The sequence below is a fragment of the Pseudorca crassidens genome, chromosome 18, assembly GCF_039906515.1.
Source record: "Pseudorca crassidens isolate mPseCra1 chromosome 18, mPseCra1.hap1, whole genome shotgun sequence".
NCBI classification, from domain to species: domain Eukaryota; kingdom Metazoa; phylum Chordata; class Mammalia; order Artiodactyla; family Delphinidae; genus Pseudorca; species Pseudorca crassidens.
This window is the reverse complement of record NC_090313.1, coordinates 29,126,331-29,151,970: the sequence shown is the minus strand read 5'-3', so window position 1 is coordinate 29,151,970 and position 25,640 is coordinate 29,126,331. Positions and strand designations below refer to the sequence as shown.

General features: G+C 39.6%; 2 protein-coding genes across 11 annotated transcripts in view; one reads left to right on the top strand and one right to left on the bottom strand.

The window, feature by feature from the left end:
- The window catches only part of MYCBP2 (MYC binding protein 2), a 272,923-nt gene extending 252,462 nt beyond the window's left edge, over positions 1-20,461 (bottom strand). For 7 of the 10 annotated variants that reach the window (XM_067713398.1, XM_067713403.1, XM_067713399.1 and 4 more), the window contains exon 1: positions 19,873-20,461. In XM_067713398.1, the coding sequence (XP_067569499.1) occupies positions 19,873-20,174 (302 nt within the window). In that variant the 5' untranslated portion in view covers positions 20,175-20,461. The remainder of the gene's footprint in view (positions 1-19,872) is intronic. The other 3 variants (XM_067713402.1, XM_067713401.1, XM_067713405.1) reach the window with 1 other exon arrangement.
- A 90-nt stretch (positions 20,462-20,551) lies between these two features.
- Positions 20,552-25,640, top strand: part of SCEL (sciellin) — a 326,730-nt gene continuing 321,641 nt past the window's right edge. The window contains exon 1 of the mRNA XM_067713410.1: positions 20,552-20,715. The gene's annotated coding sequence lies outside the window, so the exon portion shown is untranslated. The remainder of the gene's footprint in view (positions 20,716-25,640) is intronic.

The following is a 25,640-nucleotide window of genomic DNA, read 5'->3' as shown; positions in this document are numbered from 1 at the left end:
TTTCAAAATAAGAAAATTTCAGGCCAGTATCTCCCATGAACATAGAAACAAAAATACTACATAGGCAAAAAGTGGAAACAACTGAAATGTTCATGAACTGATGAATGGATTAAACAACGTGTGGCACATCCATATAATAGAATATTATTCAGCCATAAAAAAGAATGCAGTAGACACATGCTACGATATGGATAAACCTTGAAAACATTATGCTAAGCAAAAGAAGCAAAGTCCACAAAAGATCACAGATGGTATGATTCCATTTATATAAATGTCCAGATAGGCAAATCCATAGAAACAGGAAGCTGATTACTGGTTGCTAGGGGCTGACGGAAAGGAGACAGAGAGTGACTACAAGAGGATATGGGATTTATTTGGGGAGTGAATAAAAATGTTCTGGTTGCACAAAGTTGTGAATATATTAAAAATAATTGAATGATATACTTTGAAAAGGTCTATTTTATGGTATGTGAATTTCATATCTCAATACAAAAATTATGAGGAAAAAAAGCCATTGACCTAAAAATAATCTCAGTGTCCATCAACATATAAAAAGGATAATAAATAAAATGCAAAATTTATTTTTTAAATGTTTCCCCTTATTCTGAATAAGAGGAATAAGCAGAAAAATATTATTTCAACAGAAGCAGAAATGTTATTTTATAAAACTCAACAATCATTTGTGATGAAATGCCTCATTAAGTAGGAAAAGAAGGGAAGCTACTTAATCTAATTAAGATTATCAACAAAAACCCTACAGCTAACATTATACTTAATTATATTCGATGATGAAAAATTAAATACTTCCACTAAGAATGGGAAAAAACACAAGAACTTACATTGTCACCATTTCTATTTAATACTGCACAGGAAGTCAGTAAGTCAAGCAAAAGAAATAAAAGTCATAATGGTTGAAAAGGAAAAAGTAAAGCATTTTTATTTGTAGACAACATAACCATGTTTATAGGAAATGCAAAATAATCTACAAATAAAGAATTAATAAATAAATTATCAAGGTCAGTAAATAGAAGACCAATTTTAAAAAATCAACTAATTTATAAAACACCATATGTAAACTGAAGTTTTTCTATAGAAGCCAGACATTTCTCCTGTGTAATTAATGTAATGATACTCACTGTGTTCATGCAACACTGAATAAATTAGGGAGGGATAGTAGTCTGATTACTAAGTAGAAAACTTTTATTTACTTAACCTAGGCTTATAATTAGTAATAAGAACAGAGATTTTAACAGTTCAAGTTGATCTAGGAGAGAGAGGCAAACAATTTCCTATATATCTTCAGTCCCTTCATTTTATTTGGAAGTCTTTAGGTTGGGGATAGGAATGGGAGGGTGTGGGAGTGGTAAGGACTATAAATAAAGTTACCTTGGCAGTGGGCAGAGCAGCATAAGAAAAAGAGAGTGGGGGAGAGACTGGGAGTAGAGAGTGAGGGGAGGAAAAGACTCTGAAAAGTTATGACTTTATTAGACCATGCCTCATGCAGATTTATAATCTAGGTACACAGAGCCTAGGTGGCCAAGCAAAACTCAAGCCATGGAGCAACTATAAAACTTTCTGAAGACAGTCCACTTATCCTAGGACTAAGAGAGCCACCAGAAGGGTAATGAGAGTTAGCAGTCAAACAACCAGGCACACAAAGATATAAGGCACCATGAGTGAGAACTAGCAGAAAAAGAAAACAGAAGGACAAACAGACTCCAGATAAAAGCTTTGGACACAACTAGGCTTACCAACTTTACAGAAAAAAAAAAAAAAAAAAGATTAGCTTTAAAATATCTGCAGGGTATGGGGAATATAGCACATCTGAAAAAGAATCAAATCCCACTTCTAGACATGAAAACTATAACTGCAACTAAAGACTCAGTAGGTGACTTTACAGCATTAGACACGGTGAAGAGAGAATTTGAAGAGATCAGAAAAAATTACTAGAATTCAGAGAGAAAGATAAAAAGGGTGAAAATATGCCCCTGAGACCTCTTCCAAAACTTAAATCTCCTCCTTCAAGTCCCTCCATCCCAAAAGAGACAGCACTTACCGTATCCAAGTATACCCTTCCTACCATACACTGGACCCCAACTCATTCACCATCCTTGGGATTTTGCTCAACCACTTACACCCTTTCTTTGTTCACTCTTTAATCTCTGTCTTCTATGGCTTCTAACCCTAGAGGCCCACTGGCCTCCTCCAATTTAAAAAAATAGTTTAAATGATTCTCTATCCCTCTGCCCTCTTCATCACTAAACTTCTTGAGGAACAACTGTCTCAAACTTTTTCAATTCCCTACCATCAAGCTCCTACAAGTGTATGAGACTTCTCAACATCACAAACTTTCTTGTTGCCTACTGAATTCCTTACCTTCAGTCTTCATCCTTTATATTCTTCTACATATGAGTACTATCAAACAGTCTACTTCTTTAAATACTCCCCACCCTCAGCTTCTAGAAGAACCTCTATTTTAGTGTTCCATCTCCCTTGATGATGATTCTTTCTCAGTCTTCATTAGCTCCTTTTTCTTCCTTTTCCTGTCGCTTAAATCTTTAGCACATATATTACTTCTCATGAGAGTTATCTGTTCATAATTTATATTCATTTCTATATTGGTAACTTACATTGTTTTCAATAAGCTATAACAACCTTAATAATAGCTACTGGGAGTTCACAAGCATCATCAGAATGCTGGTCTACAGCCAGTTATGTTCTCTGGCAATAAAGGTACATCCACCATGAAAATCTACCACCTTTCAAGTCACTTCAAAATCCCACCACTACCCATTTAGCTCAGAGCACATAATCTAACCCTCTACTTAATTGTTGAAAGGGACATCATTTAGAATGTACTACTTCCTTTACCCTCCTTTCACCCACCTCAAAATAATCTCCATGAGGGCCTTACTCCATTAATTGTCCTCACTCTCTCTTTTTCGCTCATTATTCCTGCTCTTCTCCCTTAGCCTACCAGCTTACGAGGACAGAATTTAGAGACATACAGCATAGGTTCAAATGCAGGCTCTGCCATTTATTAGCTCTGTGATCTTGGGAAGGTTAATCAACTGTTCTGTGCCTCAGTCGGCTCATCTGTAAAATAGGACTTATCCCATTAGATTATGAGGCACTTACAGTTATGCTTACTATTAATAAGTGCTAAACAAATTTTATTTCTTTTTATTACCATGCTAAAGTGTCTACTGTGGTTTGGGTTTCCCCAAAAGCAGACATGATTTAAGGATTCAAGAACAAGTAGTTGTTCGAGAGATGATCCAGGAAAAACACTGATAGGGGAAATCAGAAGTGAAATAGGGAAGGGAAGGCAGTCAAGAAAGAGTGTATTATTAAGCCAGTTACCCTGATGGGCAACCAGAGTGTGATCCTACTGGAGAACTCTAATGGATGGTATAGAACACAGCTCAGTTATCCCAAAGAAGAGATGTGAAAACGAGGTATTTATCCACCATATCCCCATCCATCAGTGGCTGAAAGCCTTTCTGACAGCATTAACTCCCTGGCATTTCTGGCTTGCCCTGCACACAGGCCAAGCATGTCTCTATGGCCAGTAAGAAAGTTCTCAGGCAGAAATTCATAAATGTAAGTAGACAATATCGAGATGAAAGCCAAAGAAATATGGCTAGGACACTAAGAACATCTGCTACAGTGTCTCTTATCCAAAAGATAGATTAATTCTTTGTCCCCTTCCTCAAGCTACCATCTTCCTTCTTTCCCTCTAAACACTAATTTCTAAATGCTGTACTCCCTTCTCCGTCTAACCTCAATTCACTTTCCCACTGAATGTGACTTTCTTAGCCTTCTGAAAAAAGGAGGTGGGGGTGAGTGAGTGTTAGGTCATTATCATCTCTTAATGCCAACTTCAAGATGATGTCTCAGACTTCTGTTTAGCTGACCTATAGGAAAAGAGTCAGTATGTAAGTGACAGTATGCTCATGAGGAGCCTCTGAATATACTGTACATAATATATTTCATACAGGATTGAGAGACTCCTAGCAGGAGACTTTTCAAAATACAGGTCTAGAGACCAAGAGAAAGGTTTTAGCTACAAACCACAGACCAAGAAGTCCAAAACAATTAGGTAATTACTGAAATCAGAGGACTGACTGAAGTAACCCACAAAGAAAATGTAGAGAGGAAGGTGTCAAAAATGGCCTCCTGAGAAACTAGTTCTTCCTCCCTCCTTTAATACCTACAGGAAAGGCATTATTATTTCTGTATTTGACATCTAGTCACTTGCTATACCTGTCATTCTTTCATCATCTTTCTAACACCAAAATGTCTCTCAGATCTGTTCTATTTCATCTATTCCCATTGCCTTCTCTCAGGTTTTATTATCACTTGTCAGAACTACTACAATTGCTTCTTTAAAGGAACCCCTGCTTTGGGGATCTATGTCTTTTCATCCCTTATAGCACTGCTATAGACATTTTTATAAATTGAGAGTTTAACTCTATCACTTCTGTCCTCAAATAAAGCAATTCAGGAACATAGTAATCCAGTCCTAACATATCTTTCAGTCTCTTCTCCTACAGCCTTATTCTAACTTGTCCACTTCACCCACATTTTAGTTATTGCCAATATCTGTGTTTTACACTTCTTTGATTTTACCTCTATATTCACAACGTAGCTCCAGCAACTATTACTGTCTACACCTCTGGAGTCAGCAAACTATGGCCTGCAGTCCAAATCTAGCCTGCCACCTATTTTTGTAATACAATTATACTAGAACACGGTCATGCTCATTTGTTTAAATATTACCTATGGCTGCTTTCAAGCTGTAACAACAGAGTTGCAATAATTGCAAGGGAGACTAGAGAGCCTGCAAAGCATAAAGTATTTACTATCTGGCCCGTTACAGAACAAGTTTGCTGACCCTTCAAACACGGGACAACATCAAGCAGCCTCATGTGTGTATAAGTGGATTCCCAGAAGGAAATGCGAGAAACTAGGTTTGAAATAATATTGGAGGAAGTAAAGGCATAATGTGTGAAATTAAACAAAAATTATATCACACATATCTAAGGAGTTCAATGAACACCAAACACATGATAAACACACACTAAGAAAAAACATATTTAGGAAGAGCATGGTCAAATTGCTAAAACTCAAAAATAAAGAGAAAAATCTTAAAAGCAACCAGAGAAGGAATTTTGATTCCAGTATGGTGGCATAAACCAAATACAGTCTATCTTTCACACTGTTTACAACTATAAACTTTGGGCAAAATACAAAAAAAAAAAAAAAAAAAGAAAGAAAGAAAGAAAAAAATTATTTGAGGACTCTGAAAAGGAAACAAAAGCATATTGTGGAGGGGAGTCAAACTTGGAAAAATGACCCACAGGATAGTGAGCTTCCCGGCTCGGCTATTTTCTTCTCCTTTCTCTAACAGTTTTGCTCTAAGGCCAGGAAGCAATCACTGCATACAGAGAGCAGCAACACAGAAGTTAAAACTCCAAGAGAAACCCTATCTTTCTGGCCACAGGAATTGGGGAAAGGGGCTCCTGCATGCTGGAGAATGTGGAGAAAATCCTGGAAGGGAGAAAGATTGGAGAAAGGGATTCTCTTATCCTGCCTATAAGCCCACGTAAGTCTTAGGCTTGCTCTGGAGCTGCACAGGTATGAGACAAACCCATACCAACATAGCAAAGTCTCTGAGAATTAAAAAACCACCACCCACAAAAGGCAAGACCAAATTTGCAATCTGAAGCTAAAGGGGTTGAGAGTTGGCTAAAAGAAACAAAGATCAACACTCCAGAGAATTATGGTAAGACCCAGAGTTTTCAAAACAAACACTCATAATGTACAAGATACAATCCAAAATGTTCGCAATGCAAAAAGAAAATGTGATAAATTTCAAGGGAAGAAACAATTAACAGATGCCAACCCTGAAATGATCCACATGTTATAATTATCCAACAGTACCTTTAAAGCAACTATTATAAATATGCTCCATGAAGTAAAGGCAAACACAGTTGAACTGAACAGGAAAAAATTCTCAGAAGACAAAGAGAAATTATTTAAAAAATGAGCCAAATGTAAATTTAAAAACTGAACAATGCAGTATGTGAAATAAAATTCACCTGGATCAGCTCAATAAATGAATGAAGGTGAGAGAGAAAAGAGTCTGTGAACTTGAAAATGGATCAATAAAAATTATCCAATCTGAAGAACAAAGAGGAAACAAATTGACAATAGAAAAAATAGTCAGAGACTTGTGGGACAATCTCAAAAGTTTTGTTTGGAATCTTAGCAGGGAAAAAGACAGAAACTCGAGCAGAATATTTTAAGAAACAATGGCAGAAAGCATCCCAAATTTGGTAAAAGACAAATTTATAGATTCAAGAAGCTGAGCATTTTCCAAAGAGGAGAAACTCAAAGAAAATAAAGACCAGATACAACAAATCTAACTGCTGAAGAACAAAAACAAAAAAATTCTTGAAAGCAGATAAAGAAAAATGACATACTACATAAAGGGAAATAAAATTTGAATTACCAAAGGTTTGTCATCAGAAATCATAATGGTGAAAAGACAGTGGAACAACATGAAAATGCTAAAAGGAAATAAGCTTTTACTCAGAAGTCTATGTTCCCCTAAAACATCCTTTAAAAATAAAAGCAAAATAAAGACACTCTCAGAGGAAGGAAAAAAAAGAGAGTTTATCCCCAGTAGACTAGTTTATAAGAAATGCTAAAGTAAGTCCTTTAAGCTGAAAGGAAATGTAGCATCTTCAGGAATGAAGGAAGAGTAACAGAAATAATAAATATATAGGTAAACATAAAATACTTTTTTCCTTTAATTTCTTTAAAATATGTATGACTGTTGACAGCAAAAATTATAATACTGCATAGTGAGGTTTTCAAAGTGTGCAGCCATAACATACATAAGAGCTGTAACATAAAGGAGGGAGTGGGATGTAGCAGAGGGGAAAAAAAATCATCTGTATGTTTGTAAGGTTTCTCTATTTTAAGTGAAGCAGTACAATAGTAACTCTAAGTAGGTTGTGAAAGGGTAGGTTATCTATATTGTAATCCCTAGGGCATTAAAAATTAATACAAAAAGATAGAGCCAAAAAGTCCAATAGCTACATTAAAATGGAATACTAAAGAATAATCTAAGAGAAGGTAGAAAAGGAGTAAGAGAGGAATGAAGAACAAAGAGGGAAAGAGAAGACAATAAAATGGTAGACCTAAAGTCAACCATATCAATAATTAATCACATTAAATATCAATGGTCTAAACTCTCCAAATAAAAGGCAAAGATTGACAGAATGGATTAAAAAAAAAAAAAGCAAAATCCTATGTGTACTGCCCAAAGGAGAGAAACTTTAAATATAAAAACATAGATAGGGCTTCCTTGGTGGCGCAGTGGTTGCGAGTCCGCCTGCCGATGCAGGGGACACAGGTTTGTGCCCCGGTCCGGGAAGATCCCACATGCCGCGGAGCAGCTGGGCCCGTGAGCTATGGCCGCTGAGCCTGCGCATCCGGAGCCTGTGCTCCGCAATGGGAGAGACCACAACAGTGAGAGGCCCGCCTACCGCAAAAAAAAAAAACAAAAAAAAAACATAGATAGATCAAAAGTAAATGGACAGAAATAAATTCACCAGGCACACAGTAAGCCTAAGAAATCTGAACAGGCTATTTTAATATCAGATAAAGTAATTTCAAGACAAAGAGTCTTACTGGAGATAAAGAAACATGTATCATAATGAAATAAAAGAATAATTTATCAGGAGGTTTTAACAGTTATACAAATACATGTACATAATAGCAAAGCCCCAAATATATGAAGCTAAAACTGACAAAATTACAGGGACAAAGACAAATCCACAGTTACAATGGGATATTTTTAATACCCCTTTTCAGCAACTGACAGAACTAGACAAAAAATGAGTGTAGACATAAAAGAGCCAAACAACACTATCAACCAACTTTAACTACACGACATTAATAGAACTCTACATGCAAAAATGGCAGAACACATATTCTTTTCAAGTGCACGTGGTCTAATCACGAAGGTAGACCATATCCTGGGAGATAATGTGTATCTCAATAAATTTTAAAAGACTGAAATTATATAAAACGTCCATTGGAAAGTAATAATAATATACATTAAAAAATCAAATATATGAGGGTTAAATAAAATAATTCTAAGCAAGGCATGAATCAAAGATGAAATTACAAAGAAAATTAGAAAATATTTTAAGCTAAATGACAAAGAATATACTGAATATAAAAATTTGTGGGATGCAACTAAAGAAGTGCTTAGATGAAAATCCATCACTTTAAATACCTATATTAGAAGACAAGAAAAATCTAAAATCAATGACCTAAGATTCCATCTTAAAAAACTAAAAAAGAAAAAACAGAGCAAAGTAAAAAAGAAGTAAATTATAATAAGAGGAAAGTCAATGAAATAGAAAATAAACCAATATTAGAGAAAATCAATAATGCCAAAAGTTGATTCTTTGAACTTATAAACAAAAATGACAAACTTCTAGCTAATCAAGGAAAAAAGAGAAAACACAAACATGAAGAATGAAAAAAGGATTATCCCCACAGACCCCCACAGACATTAGAGGATAATAAAAAGAATGCTATGAACAACTTTATGCCAAAAATTTCAACAATTTAAATGAAAGGACAAATTTCTCAAAAAAAAAAAAGTTACTGAAATTCACATGAGAAATAACCAAAAAATCTGAATATCCCTGTATCTATTAAAGAAAATGAATCTGTCAAAAGCCTCCCTCAAAGAAAATTCTAGGACCAGATGGTACCCCTAGTGAGTTCTGTCAAATATTCAAGAAGAAATAAGACCAATCTCATGCAAACTTTTTAAAAATACAGACAAGATTACTAAACAATTGGTTTTCTGAAACAAGGACAACTATAATACCAAAACCTGACAAAGACATTACCAAAAAAAAGATTATAGACCAATGTCCTTCGTGAATATAAACCCCAAAATTCTTAACAAATAAAAGCAAATCAAAGTCAACAATACATCACATATGAGGTTTTATCCCAGGAATGCAAGGTTGACTTACCATTCAAAATTAATTAATTTAATTTTTCCTTTTATTCTCTTAATATATGATCATATTGATAAATGCAGAAAAAGCATTTGACAAAATTCAATACACATTTATGATAAAAACCATAAGCAAAATAGGAACAGTAAAGAACTTCCTCAAATTGGCAAAGGCCATCAAAATATCTACAGCTAATAGTGAAAGACAAAGAGACTACTTTGTCATTGTTTCTCCCTCACATTAGGAACAAGGAAGGATGCAACTTTCACCATTTCTATTCAACACTGAACAGAAGTAGAAAGGTTCTTGTCATTGGAATAAAGGTTGGGGGAGCACAGGGGTATCTGGAGATCAGAAAGAATGATGATATGATTTTACAGAACATCCCAGAGAATCTATAAAACAGTTAAAATTAATCCACAGCATTCACTACTGGTCACCTATTATACTACTAGCATTCACTTGCTTCAAATAAATTCTGGACAATGTTCCTGCAGAATTCTGGTTAGTCTCATTTCCTGGAGAAACTTTCCAGAGGAAGTAAAGTAGGACAAACTACAGCCTCCACCACTGGTTTCAGATGGTTTCAAGGCCAAAACTTATAGTCACAACCTCTTCTCTGCTAGTCATTCTGGATTCCCTTCATCTTTGGCTAGAATTTCCTGGTCCAGTTGGCTGATCCTGTGAGGTGGCCATCAGGCCTTTCTCATGTCCATTTACCATTCAAGTTGGAAAAGAAAGTACCAATAGACACCCAGTAGATCACCTGTGTGCCAAACTCCATGCTCCATTGCATAACAGCAGCCTCCTTCAGATGATCAGGTACATTAGCCCTGTCAAAATGGTGACTCCTTATCCTGGAAAAGAAGCACCAAATCCCACCGGTAGCAGTGTCTTAAAGTATAACAGGACTCTTACAGTGTCTCTGTTGAAAATGTTTCCCTTCGGAGAACCAGGACCTTTTAACCCCCAGTGCTCAGAGCTACAGAGATGGGAAGCATAAAGTCCCCAGTGGATCACTGACAGTGATGCTAAGTGGAGGCATCCCAATTTCCATGTGTTCTTCCTACTAGGAACACTGAAGGATAGGACCTTACGCTCATCATCAGTTGTGCCCTCAGAAGACTGTCTTACGGGGGCTTCCCTGGTGGCGCAGTGGTTGAGAGTCCGCCTGCCGATGCAGGGGACACGTGTCCCGGTCCGGGAGGATCCCACATGCCGCGGAGCGGCTGGGCCTGTGAGCCATGGCTGCTGAGCCTGCGCTCCGCAACGGGAGAGGCCACGACAGTGAGAGGCCCGCGTACCGCAAAAAAAAAAAAAAAAAAAGACTGTCTTACTATCTATCGGGTCAGCAGCTTCTGGGCAGTTATGGTGCACAACAGGACAAATGTATCTGTGGGATTCATTTGCTATAAAGTGGGTCCCTTACTCTGAAATGATGTTATGTGGCACCCTGTGCTGATGGATCACTCTGTAAGTCCTCAAATATGGGCACTGATTGAGCCCCGGCAAGTTGCAAAGGGAAACTCATAACACAGAATATGCATCAAATCCAGTCAAAATGAATCACGGTCCTTTCCAAGGCACAAGGACTGGTGGGTATCCTTGAAGGAAAGTTAGTCTCTGCTATTGTCAGGCTGGACATTCATCCGTTCAGTTGCTAGATCAGCACTGATGAACATAAATCCATTACTGGGCCCTTGCATAGCCATCATCAGTAATTTTTCCATAACCCTTGTAGGCCAAATGGAATAACCTAACAGTAGAGCTTATTATGTAATGAGATCCAAATAATTAATAAGAATTTACATTCTAACAACTTAGTAGCCATTTGAAAAATTAATACACATAAACTTAAAAAAAAATTTATATCTCACCTTAAATAACCACGATTACTTAATAATAGGACACTGCACATTCTAAGTACTGCACAACTTCTCAAACTTGTGCAGATTAAACATGTCACCCTCCTCTTCCACACTGATTTCTGTGCAGTGCTTTGTTGTATCACAGCAACAACCAAAAATTCAACTTTAAAAAGATATGACATCATCATGGGCTTCCCTGGTGGCGCAGTGGTTGAGAGTCTGCCTGCCGATGCAGGGGACACGGGTTCGTGACCCGGTCCGGGAAGATCCCACATGCCGCGGAGTGGCTGGGCCCGTGCGCCATGGCCGCTGAGCCTGCGCGTCCGGAGCCTGTGCTCCGCAAAGGGAGAGGCCACAACAGTGAGAGGCCCACGTACGGCAAAAAAAAAAAAAAGATATGACATCATCAAAAGGAGTGCAACAGGATCTAATGTAGAAACCGTGAACTACCTCAAGTTAGTAGTTTGTGACAGACATTTCTGTGTTTCCTTTAAAATTCTGAAATATCCCATGGTATTCTTGTGTGTCTGCTGGGGTGTTTGGGGGTGCCTCAGTGCAGTCTGGGAATCAATCTGTGTGTGCGTGCGTGCGTGTGTATATCGGCACCGCAGTCTCTCTCCTCCCTCAGCAGACCCAGCACGTCTCAGTAGGCTTTGTTGTGACTTAACTCTAGTTAGTTATTGGTTTGGTGATAGACAGCAGGGGAGAGGAGAATAGATGGGGTAGCAGGGGCAGCAAAATCTTCAAGTAACTACCCTCTAGCCAGGAGAAGAAGGTCACTTCTGTAGGCTCAGAGGGTTCAGAGGAATTTGGGGTTTCAAGGTTTTCCAGTGCATCAACTCAGACGTCCCATCTTAAAAGCCAGGGTCTCATTCCTTCCTAACCAGAGGACAGACACGCTGGCTTAGCAGACTTGCTGAGAAATCAACCTGCCCTGGAGCTCTGCTACCCTTGAAATTAAATCTTGGGCCTAATCCTTAGCTTTTTCTTTCCTCCTACTGCAGAAGATGAGTTTCTTTACATGATACCAAAGAAAGAAATTACCTTTCTCATTTTGCCCCCAATTACCTTCAGCCTTTCATTGTCTTTCTCCAACCTATGTCACTCACCAAACAGCCATCTGATTACACCGTCTGTATAATTAATAACTTCCCTAAATGTCTCAAAAGCCTAAGATACTGTACCCACAAATACTTTCTCTTCTACAGGAATGCCATTCCAATTTGTCACCACTGAAAGTTTTAACAGGTGCACAGCTACAGTGCATACAAAGGGTTATCAGTATCAGTGCTCCATCTACACCAGTAGCGGGGTTCTTACTGCTAGCCAGCCAGCAGATAATCTAGCTCCAAAATTCCATTTTGAAGACTACTTCCTCAGACCACTGCTGATACCACAACTGTCTTGGAAGAAAAAAGACTCTGAAATGAAGATCTGCACAACCGAAGTACTGGGGAATGCCCTCCACATCAACGCCTGTGGGAGAGTAAAGGAAGTGAGACTAAACAGAGGAAGGAGTTGAATTGAAATGCAGTCACAGGAAGGCCTCAGCCAATCCATGGGGAGCTCTGGAGTTGCGATGGATCTTCAAAGTTGTCCTACCTTAGGACAAAAGGGCCAGGCATTCACACCCCCACACAGAATAGGCATTGGATGCAGGCTGATCCTGAAGAAAACGCAAGACTTTGAGGAAAGCAGGTCTGTTGGCTCACAGCAATGCCTGGAGAGACTCAGTTGCAATCAGTTTTAGCTGCCAAGATTCTCAATGGCTGGGGGAACTTGTAACTGAACAGAGGGACATGGGTGATGAACTAGAGAAACCACCACACCACTGCTAGACTATTATACCAAATGGGCTAATGAGGGGAGAAAATGAATCATTTACCCTGCTTTCTTAGGAGGAACTAAGTTTACCACCAGTTGATAAGGGAAAACTCTTCTTTGCAGAAGAGCATCAGCTACTAAATTCTATTTTAACAGAAATATAAAAATCATCATTTTGAAGCCCCTAATGAAATTACTGACTCAGTCAAGGATTATCAAAAGATGCTAAAACCGTTAGGTGAAAGATATTCACAGTGTGCCAAAGTTATTACCCATGATTACCTGCCTAATGCAAATGGAAGAAGCATACATTTACAGAAAAGAGACCTAGTGGGTACCATCTCATCCAAGTAATTCAAGTAACTAGACTGAGTATTATTAAACAATGAGACAACCTGAAAACCTCTGGATGGGATGCAACGTGCAGTAGTCAGCATTATATACAAAATATTCTTGCCAAAAAATGTTTAACCGAAACCTATTGAAGCTTTAAAGCCTAACTTCCATTTATAGGAAATATGGGGATAGATGACATAAAGGGGAACAGTATCTGGGGTCCTGTCCTTAAGGAGCTAGTTTTATAAGACATTCTAGAAAAGGTAAAATATTAGTGACAGAAAACTGGTCTGTGGTGGCCAGTGGCTAGGGGTAGGAAAAGGGTGTCAACTAAAGAAACTTTTTAGAATGATGGAAATATTCTATACTTGACTGTGATGGTTCGGAGACTCTTCAAATGGACACTTAAAAAGGGTGAATTTTATTATATGTAAATTAAACCTTGATTAACCTGTCCCCTCCCCCCAAAACCTGAATATTTAATCTATTCTTGAATGAAAAAGTGAGACTATTCTGACGATTTTTTAAAATAAATATCTTAAAATGCAAAACTATTTTTAAATTAACATTTTTATTTTCTTTTTAAGCTCAAAGGCAAGATCTTCTTTTATCTTGATCTAGGAAATGAATTCATTTCATATTTCTACCTGCTAATATGCCAACAGAGCAATTTTTGCCTTAAAATGTGTTTATATAGGATTCCATAGATGTAACAGCTATATGAAGCAAATTACTACCTATCCACAAATATACTGATTCAATCCTATATCACTTACTAAAACACTCCTACAATAATGTCTCTTCATAGCTCAAAACTGTCAGTGTCTCCTGAATAAAATCTAACTCTTACCCGGCAGTTCAAGCTGCCATACCCTCTGACCAAAGCCTCCACTTCCAGAATGAATTCCCACTGTTCTCCCTCATAACACCTACATTCTAGCTCTAACAGAATTCTTACCATTACCTACACACAAACTGTGCTTTCTCACCTCTTGCTCATGCTTTTGTACCAGCTCAGAATGCCATCCCTTGGTCACAATAGGCTATGCTTTCTTAGTCATTTCATTTAACACTTTTGTAAGTACCTGCCTTTGCACCTTTCACACCCATCCAGACAATAAACTCAACTAGAAACTGTCTTACAAATCTTTATAATGCCAATGGTTAGCACCAAGTATTAATCCCGGAATCTTTGATGGATTAACCTCTTCTAACCGAAATTCCATGCACCTGAAGGATGGGCTCAAATAGCATTTCTAACAAGAAAGAGATAAAGAAGCTGAAGGAAGTAAGTGGGTTTAGCTTGGAGAAGAAAAGCCACTTCCCATTTTAACCACAGTCCCCACTATTGTTTCCACTAACGCTGTTCTTCTACCACTTCAGCCCAGATACCCTGACTGTCTTTATCTCCCAGTCTATCAGTTCCCCCCTGGCATCACTTTCCTTTTTACCATATGTTCAATCTTTGTCACCAAAAACCTTCACTTTCTTTTTTTCTTAGACCTCCAGGCACACTTCAACCTTGAATCAACTAGCAGTTTTTTTCATTTCTCTTCTGAGTGGAAAAGCTTACAACATCATGCTGACTGGAATTTTAAATATGTGATTTTAATAATAATAACAGTAGTAGTAGTAGTAGTAGTAATACGACGACCACCAACAACAGCAGCTAATATTTAATGAGCACTTAACAATGTTCAGGCACAATGTCCTTTCAATAGCCCTATAAGGATACAAGTAAAGAAACAGACATGGAAATGCTAATTAACTTACCCATTTTAAGACAGAAAAAAGCAGAACTGAAATACTAAGACGGTCTGACTCCAGAGCAGATTTAGCCACCATGCTATGGTTCTTCCCAAATGCAATCAATGCTGTACTACCATTCCCACTAAGAACTGATCAAACATTCTTTTATTCATTTCCTAACAATCCCTTTCCTCAAGCAAATGTTCCAACTTTGATTCATTCCTACAAAAATGTATTTATTCAGTCACTGAATAAATGAAATAGTTATTCCCACATTCAACACAGTCATTGAGACCAAAACATAAAAGAATAAGACATGATCTCTGCCTTCTCTTTAAGTCCCCAAACTCCATCTGCCCCTTCACTCTCAGCAGAAATCATTAATTAATATTTATTAGCACTTAATGTGCCAAGCACTTTACATATACAGATTCATTCAATCTACAATACGATCCTCATTATTATTATTCCCATTCTACATAGAAGAAAACTGAGGCATAAAGAAAAGCAAAACAAAACAAGTGGGACTACATCAAACTAAAAAGCTTCTGCACAGCAAAGGAAAGCAACAAAAATGAAATGGCAACCTACCAAATGGGAGAAAATACTCGCAAACCATATACTACTGGTAAGGAGTCAGTATCTAAAATTAAGAACTCACACACCTCAATATCAAAAAACAACAAAAAACAAACAAAAGAACACAAACAATCCGATTCAGAAAATGGAAACAGGCTCTGAATAAACATTTTTCCAAAAAAAGATACATGAATGGCCAACAGGTACATGAAAAGATGCTCAACATCACTAATCACTAGGAAAATGCAAATCAAAACTACAATGAAATATCATTTTACACTGTTAGAATGACTATTATCAAAAAGACAAGAAATAAAAAGTACTGGCAAGGATATGGAGAAAAGGGAACTCTTATGCACTGTTGGTGGGGATGTAAATTGATGCAGCCACTACGGAAAACAATAGGGAGGATCTTCAAAAAATTAAAAATAGAACTACCATATGATCCAGAAATTTCACTTCTGAGAATATACTCAAAGGAAACGAAAACACTAACTTGAAAAGATATCTGCACCCCTATGCTCACTGCAGCATTATTTACAATACCCAAGAAGCCACCTAAATGTCCACTGATGGATGAATAAAGAAGGTGTGATATATATAATAAATGGGGTATTATTCAGCCATAAAAAAGAAGGAAATCTTGCCATTTGCAACACCAAGAATGGATCTTGAGGGCATTATGGTAAGTGAAATAAGTCAGACAGAGAAAGACAAATATACCATATGATCTCACTTATAAGTGAAATCTAAAAAAAAAAAAAAAAAAAACACACAAAACAGAACTCATAGATACAGAGGAGAGATTCATGTTTGCCAGACGCAGGGGGTGGGAGATGGGCAAAGTGGGCAAAGGGAGTTGAAAGGTACAAAGAAAAACTTCCAGTTATAAAATAAATAAGTCATGGGGATGTAATGTACAGCATGGTGACTATAGTTAATAATACTAGACTGTATATTTGAAAGTTGCTAAGAGAGTAGATCTTAAAAGCTCTCACCTCAAGAAAAAAAAACTTTCAACTATGTGTGATGATGGATGTTAACTTGACTTTATGTGGTAGTCATTTCTCAAAATACGGAATGGTTATGTTGTACACCTACAACTGATAGAATGGTATATGCCAATTATATCTCAAAAATATTTTTTTAAGCAAAAAACTGAGTTATAGGAGTTATGTAATGCACCCAAGGTCACACAGCTAAAAAGTGGCAAAGCCAGGATCTAAAACCAGTCCAGCTTCAGAATCCAAGCATTCACTGCAAGGCCATCAAAGTCACTGATACCATTAGGCTGCCATCCCTTAACTTCTCTACCTACACCTAAAACATAATCCACAGTAATTAATTTATTCAACACTGACTGATAACTCACTCGCCTTGTTTTCATTCCTTGAACACAACCTTGTTTCTGCGTCAGAGACTAGATTTTCCTAGAACACCATTCCTCTAGTTCTGCCTTCCAATCATTACGACTCAACTTAAATGCCAACTCACAAAGAGACCCATCCTGACCACCCTACCTAAAATACACCCCCAGCCCCCGCCAACTACAAATCATCTATCACGTGCAACTGGGTTCATTCCCTTCATGGTTACTTATCACTACCTGAAATGATCAGTTGCTTATTTCTCCCCATTGGAGTGGAAGTTCCAAACAGAGTAGAGACCTAGTCTATCCTGCTCACTGTTACAGCTTCAGCACCTAAAACAGTGCCTGGCACACAGCAGGCACTGGATATTTACAGAACAGATGCCAAAAATTGTGCTAGACACTGGGATTACCAAAACGAATAGGATACAGTTCTTAATAAACTCCTAGTCTTTAGATTTATCCTCCCCTTCTATATTAAAGGATGACTAGCTCCTAACGTTTTTTTTAGTGGCTAACCTCTCCAACTGTCATGTTAAACCTGTCCCCGAGATCTCCCTTAGACTTCTCACCATCATTTAGCCCCTCTCTAACTTCTTTAATTTCTCCTTCTCCACTTACTGAATGTTTCCCACCCACCCTCCCATACTCAAATATCCTTCCCTCAACCATCTCCCCATTACCCCAAAATATCCCATTGACTCCGCAGCCACATCTCTCTTCCACAGAATCTTGACCACTTCCTCAAAAGTCATCAGCGACCTGGAAAGTGTTCTCACTTTCTTCAACATTTATCCCTGTCGAGGACTTTCAATCCACTTTCTTAGGACCGGAGGTGCCACTGTCCCACAGTTCTCTTAATTTTTTAAATCCTTTTTCAGCTTCCTTCACTGTCTCCTTTCTCTCACAGCTTTAAACTTGATTCTCACTAGAATTTCACCCTCTATTCTTGCTCCATTCTCTGTCTCTGAAACATTTCGTCTTCTCCTCTAACTCAACTACAAATAATTACATACAAATAATTACATCATTCATTCAGAACCGAAATCCCAGCTCCAATTTCCCCATTCATAGTTAATAAGACATGTGACTGAATTCTTAAGCAAACCCTCAATAAAGAATAGCTGCAGGCCAAGACTTAGAAAAAATAATGTGAAGTATAATAAACAATCATGTTCTGAACGAGCACTAGAAGGCAATATCACACAACTTAAGGCTCGTTTCCATTAGTACTTCTTGAAATACAGTACTTGAATTAATTCTTCACTAATTTTAATTGACAGCTTGTACAAAAATTGACCAAAGACTAAAAATCATTCATAGACTTTATATATGTGGTTAATCTATATTAATTTTGTCTAAAACTGTTTATACAGTTCTAAATACACAGAAACTGTATTATTACACAAGTATAGTAGTACAGAGTTAAAACAGGGAACATACCAGTCACAAATTATTGCATAAGTCTGGAAACAACATACAAAATAAATTCAAATTCTTTGAGAGGAGTTTGTAAAGATGTACCTATGGTACCATAATATACAGACTCACAGCTCTAAATGATACCTAATCATTAGAGCAAACTGTCTATTGAGATTTTTGTGCTATTTTCAAAAGCATCAGCAAGAAACAGACGTGCCATTGTGGCCTTCAGTTTACATAGCAAAGGATAGTTAGTTACACACATTTTTATCAGTATGATAAAACTACTCAAGTTCCAATCCTGTAAACAATTATACACACGAGAAGAGTGGTTTACCCAGAAAACGTGTGAAGAAAGCTCCACCTTTACAACTCTCTGCAGTGGATAAGAGCCACAGTACATACTGGTCAACCACAAACACCTGACTCACAGCCTAGCCCCTCTCACAATGAGAGAAAATGGCATCTGGTTATTACCGAACAAACTACATATTCAATAAATACAGTAAACTGTAACTTATTTGACAAAATCCTACTATGCTTTCCCTATGTATTGCAAGAAGGTGTGAGAAAAAAAAAGATGAAGCCAACTCCCAATTACCACTGCCAAAGGTAAGCTGGTGAAACAAGTCAGTCACCATCCTTCAAGGTATGTGGCATGTAAGAGCATGGAAAGGAGAACAACAGGAGAGCCTTAAGCAAAAAGACACCCACATTTTAAGAAAATGAAAGTGGTTTAACATCTCCTCCATCGCGGGAGCTGAAGGTGCACCAAGCCTAGGAAGAGATCTAGGAGCCACTCAAATTTTCCAGTTGGTGTCAGTTGATCACTACACCAGCTGTCATATTTTGAAGTTCTTCAGGTTTCCCCTTTTCCCCATAAACCACCCTCCTGCACTCTAAAGCCGAAAAGTGGCAGAGGGAATAGAACAGAAGATGAGGGGAAATGGCCGATGGGACAACAGAACACAAGCACTGCTGCAACCACATCTATAGAGGACCAAAAGGTCCACTTATCAAAGTACAGCTCTAAAAATTTGTATCAGACAGCTTTCACAGCCACCTAAACCTCCAACTGCATCCCTTTCGCATAAATCTCTTAAATTGAAACCCCATGCCTTATCCTACAGGCTGATTATCTAAAACTCATCCTATATATATGACATTATCCTTAACCGATACCATCACCCCCCTCAGTGAAAGGCAGATTTTTTTTTTAAGGGAGGCGGAGAGGTGAGGATGGAATGTCATGAAGGGGTGGGGGGAGGGGTTATGAGAAATACGTGCAAATACCATTGCGGCAGAGACACTGGGAACAACACTTCCCTCATCGCTCTTGCAAATTCTCTTGGTGCATTACCCTCTGCTCATCCCTCCTCCTTCTTCAACAATACACATACACGTGTCATAACCGACCCGCACCACCACCATTTCTAGCATTACAAGCTCCCCTCCCACCCTCTCTTGCCCCCTACAAAGACAGTTACACACACTTAGAACAGAAACTGCCGCCACCGCACCCTCCTATCTCAATAAGTGATTCTACCACCTAGCATCAAGCGCTTGCTGAAAGACAGCTCAGTAAGTACGTATGTAGACAGACACACACACACACACACACGGGCGCACATGCAGCATGTGGCGCAACGAAGGGCACCCGGAGACGCACCTGGAGGCCGGGTGTCCAGCGCTGCTACCCCCCTGGTCCCTGTCACTGAGCGCAGCTGTGTAAATCCTCCGGTAGCGGTCGGCCAGGGCCCGGCCTGACAGCAGCAGCTGGTAGTGACCCCGGGAGTCCGCGGCCGGCAGCCCGAGCCCCAGCCCCGTGGCCGCCAAGGAGCCCTCGGAAACCGGCATGAACAGCGCCCCCGGCGCCGGGGAAGAAGAGATGGTGGCGGCAGGGAAGAATCCGTCCCCGCCGGCCCCCGAAGAGGCGGCGGCGGGAGAGGCTGTCGCTGCGCACATCATCATCCTCGCAGCCGCCGCCGCCTCGTCCCCGCGGGACGGGCAGGCAGACACGCGCGCGCACACACAGCCCTTTTCCAACGACGACGGCTCCGGCGGCGGCCTCTCGCTCCGCAGCAGGGAGACTACAAAGACAGAGACCTCCTCCTCCTCCTCCTTCTCCTCCTCCCCCCCGCGCTGCCCTCACCACTACTGGGGCCGCTCATCTATCCTCGCCACCCCGGGAGTATGAGGAGGAGGCGGTGCCGCCGCTGCTGCTGCTGCCGCCGCCGCCGCCGCCACCGCTGCCACCGCCTGAGCCACCCGCAATGGGAAGCTGCCGGCCGCACTGGGCATGCGCCCCTCCTCGCACATGCTCAGTCACTTCGGCCCCGCTCCCTCCCCACCCCCTCTCCGCTACCACTCCCTCTGCCTCAGGCCTCTGGGCGTGAGGCCTGAGAGTCGGGCCGGATCTGAAAGAAGGCCGCTTCTCCGGGTTTTACTAGCAACTTGAGGAAGAGTAAGGAAAGTGCTGGGGAGGCTGTCAGCTACAACCAGTCGGCTTCAGGTACTGGGTTCCCTCCAGGTGGGAGAACTGGGACCTGAAAGATAGAGGCCCCCGTGCCCACCGCCAGAGGTTGACGGTACGCACTCCTGCTACCGTTCCCCAAAGTGTGTGCTGCCCGCGGAAGATGTACTGTGAATGGCGCTGGTTGAACTCAGAATTCTAGGCAGAGGAGCCCCGGCGAATTAGAAGTCCCTTTGGCGATCTTAGTTTGGAATTTTTATCATTAGGATTTAAGTCTGTTTAAAATAGTTTTTCCTTACGAAAGACAGGGAGTAATTTAGCGCATTCTTTTTTTTTTTTTTTCTGTGAAAGTAGAATTCCCAGGTATGAGAGTATTCACAAGTCAGAGGCATTCCAAAATTCTTGTTTGTAACGTTTATGTCAGCGATAAATCTTAATGCAACAGTACTTTTCTTAAATATTCTTTTTTTTTTTGACTCCACGCTCACCCTAAGACAGTGGTCTTAGGGTGACCTTGACAATGGTTTGCTGAGTCCCCTGTTCCAAGCTATTCTACCAGCTCCTTCTAAGTAAATGCCATAGAAATGTATGCGCCAGTGCACCCTGATTCCTATTAAGTTTTATCCTTTTCATTCTGAATTTGAAGAGTTTGCCCAATAGTCCTGGCAAAATCATTTTTAAGTCCTATCATCCCAGTGCTATATCCTTTATATACTTACTGGCTCTTAAGCCTCTTTAAATGTCCTGCTTTAGGGGGAAAAAAAAAAATCAAGCCCTGTTTACTGTTTAGAGAAGTACAAACAAGGAGTGGGGAAGTAAATTAAACTAATTCTAGTTTTTGCGGGGAGAGAGTGCTGAAGGAGTGCATTTATCTGGGGCTTTGAATAATAAATGGATGTCATTTTTATTTTAAAAAGTTGTCTTTTTTAAAGACAAGGAAACTTGTTTCCCCAACTATCTTATAAGCTCCTTCAGAGCTTGTTGTTTATCTTGGTGTCTTCCTCAGCCCCTTTCTAGAACCTCCTGTATGGTAGATAGCCAGTAAGTATTTGGTGGGCGGAATTCCTATCCTCATGCTTCAGCACAGTTACACACCTGTGTCGAAGAGAAACCGCCCCGCCCCCGCTCCCCCTCCCACCTCCCCCAACTCCGGGAGGAGAGCCAATACACAGGTATGGAGGCCGCTAAAGGATGGTGGAGTTAAAGGCCCGAACTCTTAGCAGCTCTAAGGGCTGTAGCTGTTGCAGGAGCCAGAGAGGCCCCCAAAAGGAGGAGGGGTTTGGATCCTGACTCTGATAATTGTATGTCTTTGGGCAAGTTTCATCCTCTGAAAAATGGTCAGAATAATACTTCTGTGGACTGTGGACTGTGGGAGGGCTTCAAGCGTCTAGGACAGCCACCTTGTCACACGGCCTTTCACAGATGGTTACACACAAAGCAAAACATGAGGACTGGAATGATGCTTGTGTCTGTTCCCCCATCACGTTCCCAACTCCTAGCACAGACTCTTGCCCTAAGCAGGAGGGAAGTAGATACTGGTTGAATGAATGAATATGTCAATGAATAAATGTTGCCGGCACAGAGAAACATTTCCAGCTCAGGCTTAGGTGGTGGCATGTGCAGTCATTGCCCGTTTAGAGTTTCTAGTGGACACTGACCTGGAGCACTTGTCTCCCCAAGTCCCCCCTTACCCAGTCCTGAATTCCCCTTTGGTCGTTTCGATACCCTTCAGTCCCAGAGAGGCCCCTTCCCGAGTCTCCTGGGTACACACAAAACCCGGTAGCTGGATAAATTTCTAAGGAACCCGTTGTCATTGAGGGGCGCAACTAGGCGTGCGCAGAGTCGCGCACATGCTCACTTAGGTATCCGAGGGTGGCGTTTCTGTTGCGGTTGGCAGCGTTTCCTTCCACGGCAGCGGTAGCGGCCGCTTTACTCTAAATTGTAGCCAATGCAGCGTTTTTTCTCCTCCTCCTCCTCTTCCTGCCTCCGCACTGTGCGCTCCCGGGTCACTGCGACTGCTACTCCTCTGCTTTGGCAGCTGGGCACCTTGGAAGGCTCCGTGGGGTGGCAGGGCATGGGGCGCAAGCCGGGAAGGAGAGGGCGCGTGGACTCACCCTTGATTCCACTGTCCAGGCGACTTGAAGGGGAGGGTGGTCCCCAAGGCAAGTCGCGAGGGTCACCTGAACCACCGCTGCAAACGGGAGAAGTGGATTTCTCGAAATGTGCAAAAGCAAGCGTCCCCTGCCGCCAATACTGCGCGCACTACTGCAGAATGCCTTGTGTTGGGCAGGGGGGCAGGGGGCTCTTACTATTCAGAGAAATGTGCAGAATGAAGAAATATATAGAGGCCTTTGCTTTTGTTTTTCCGGCCACACTGAGCGCGGCTCCAGTACTTTCCGCGCTGCCATCTTAGCTTTATCTTCTGGCCGGGCTGGGTGTGTGTGCGCGTTCGTGTTGGGAGGGAGGGCAGTTGGCGTGGAGGAGAGTGGCGGGAGCATTGGGCGGGTTGGGTGTCAGAATTGGCTAGACAGGAGTTGAGGACACAGTCACCCTCAAATAATAACATTGAACTACGGCAAATCCTGACTTGGCCCATTTTATTAGTGAAACACATGCATAGCATTTTTTAGTCTTTGTGGTTGATATCACGCTCATTTCTCAAAAGCATCTCTCTTACCTATGACCATATAAGACCATGGCTTCATCTTTTATCCCTATGATCACAGATTTTGCCGCTCTTCTCCACTTGAAATTGCAAACCTGGGACTACAATTTTCTGAACTCTTATCAGATTTACATTTTTTCTACTCTATCTTTAGTTTTTTTTTTTTAAAGAAAGCCATCAGCACTGGTGTAGCAAATAACAGGCAGAAACCATAAAGTGTTTGTAAGAGGACAATGATTGATATTGTTAGTTTCATTTAAAAGGTTAATATTGTACTAATGCTACACAAGACTACAAACACAGGAAGCATGTACATTATCAGAAACATCAAGACTGCTGAAAATGTGATCAAAGTCAAGAGTCTGAGTTTGTTTCCCGGATTTGTACAATAATGCATGTAAAAAACAAAATTGGTGGCCAAGAGCATCTTAAAACAAGCTTGGTCGCTGAGAACAATTTGGAAGGAAAAAATGCTCCAGCTTCACTCTTCAGTAGCCGCTTTCTAAGGACCACAGGGTTCTGCTTTCTTGACAAATGTGATGTATTGCACTTTAAAATGAAATATATTTCATATATTTAATACTGCAAACTGAACAGAAAATATCAACATGGCAATTTAAATTCTTTTAAACAAAAATTACGTATAGGATCACCTAGATACCTTGACCTCTTCCTTTAAACAACTATTTTCAGAGCCTTGGAAGAGTCAGTAACTTGTAGGCATGAAGAGTTAATGATTTTTCCTTTTTATTCATATTAGTTTTAAAAGATACAAATTTTATGTGCAAATTTTCCTACAAATAAAAATTTCAGATTCTAGGGGCCCTGAGTTAAATTTTTCTCCCTGAAAAATTATTCTAAAATATCTGTTAATGAGAATATTCTTTGAAGTATGAAAATTCAATAACATATACTTGAATGCAAATCACAGTTTTAAAAATCTCATTGTTGTGATGTGTTTTAGCCCAGAAGAAGCTTTCACAACTGATACAGAAAGTCATATAAAGTATAACTCTGGGTGCTTTGCGACCGCCTGGAGGGGTGGGATAGGGAGGTTGGGAGGGAGGGAGACGCAAGAGGGAAGAGATACGGGAACATATGTATATGTATAACTGATTCACTTTGTTATAAAGCAGGAACTAACACACCATTGTAAAGCAATTATACCCCAATAAAGATGTTAAAAAAAAAAAAAGTATAACTCTGAAAGAGAGAAATGTTAAGAACCACAGAATTTTAATCTTGAAAACTTCAATATAGTTTATACATTATTAGGTTGGTCTTTATTACTAAGGTTAAATAGTTTAATAATTAAATCATATTTCCTCAAACCCTAAAGGACTATTGAAATTTTTATATAGAATAGCAATTTTACAATGTCTAAGTTTCCTTGAAATATATTATTTTTAATAGGGTTCTTGGCTAATGCAGCTATCAGGATATATCTAAATGGCTCTAAACTGATTATACTAGGCATGCTCTTATTTTTAAGACATTTAGCCTCCCTCAGGCTAAGTTTTCTCATCAGTAAAATGAAGGTAATAATAGCACCTACTTCATTAGATTCTTTGAGAATTAAGTTAAATAATATGTATGAAGGACTTGCTTAGCACATTTTCTGGCAGGCAATAATTATTATTATTATGTGTGGTGCTTTATTTGAGGTGTGTCCCAATCTTATGCTAGAGGAAGTAACAAAATAGTTATACAGTTTGAGTTTTATACACTTGGATTTAGAAGTTTGTTTTTTTACAGAGTTCTCGCCACAAATACAGATTTACTATATCTTGATATGACAAGAAGAATAGAATCTTAAGGCTATTCATTTCCCTAAAATACCCTTGGATGATTTGTTACTTCAACAGAACATATTGCTTACTTTCATAAATTCAGTGAGTTTTTGGAATTTTAACTGATGGCTATATTTTTGACACGTAATAGTCAAAACATTATAGTTTCTTCTCAAGTGGCTGGTGGCACTGGTACACTTCTAGGGTCAAATATTATAAATCATCCATGGCTCACATTCTCTGTTAATTTATCTGTAATTAACATCAAAATCTTAGTCCCACCTAGTTCAACTTCCTGTTTTGATCAGTATTTTTACTTTTATATTTTGAAAGTAAAAAGGAATTGATTTGCTAGTTCTTCATAAATCATTCTCTTAAAAATATTTTGCTCCTTCCTTATCATGTCAGGTTTTTTTTATATCTTTATTGGAGTATAATTGCTTTACAATGTTGCATTAGTTCCTGCGGTACAACAAAGCTATATGGATACATATATCGCCATATCCCCT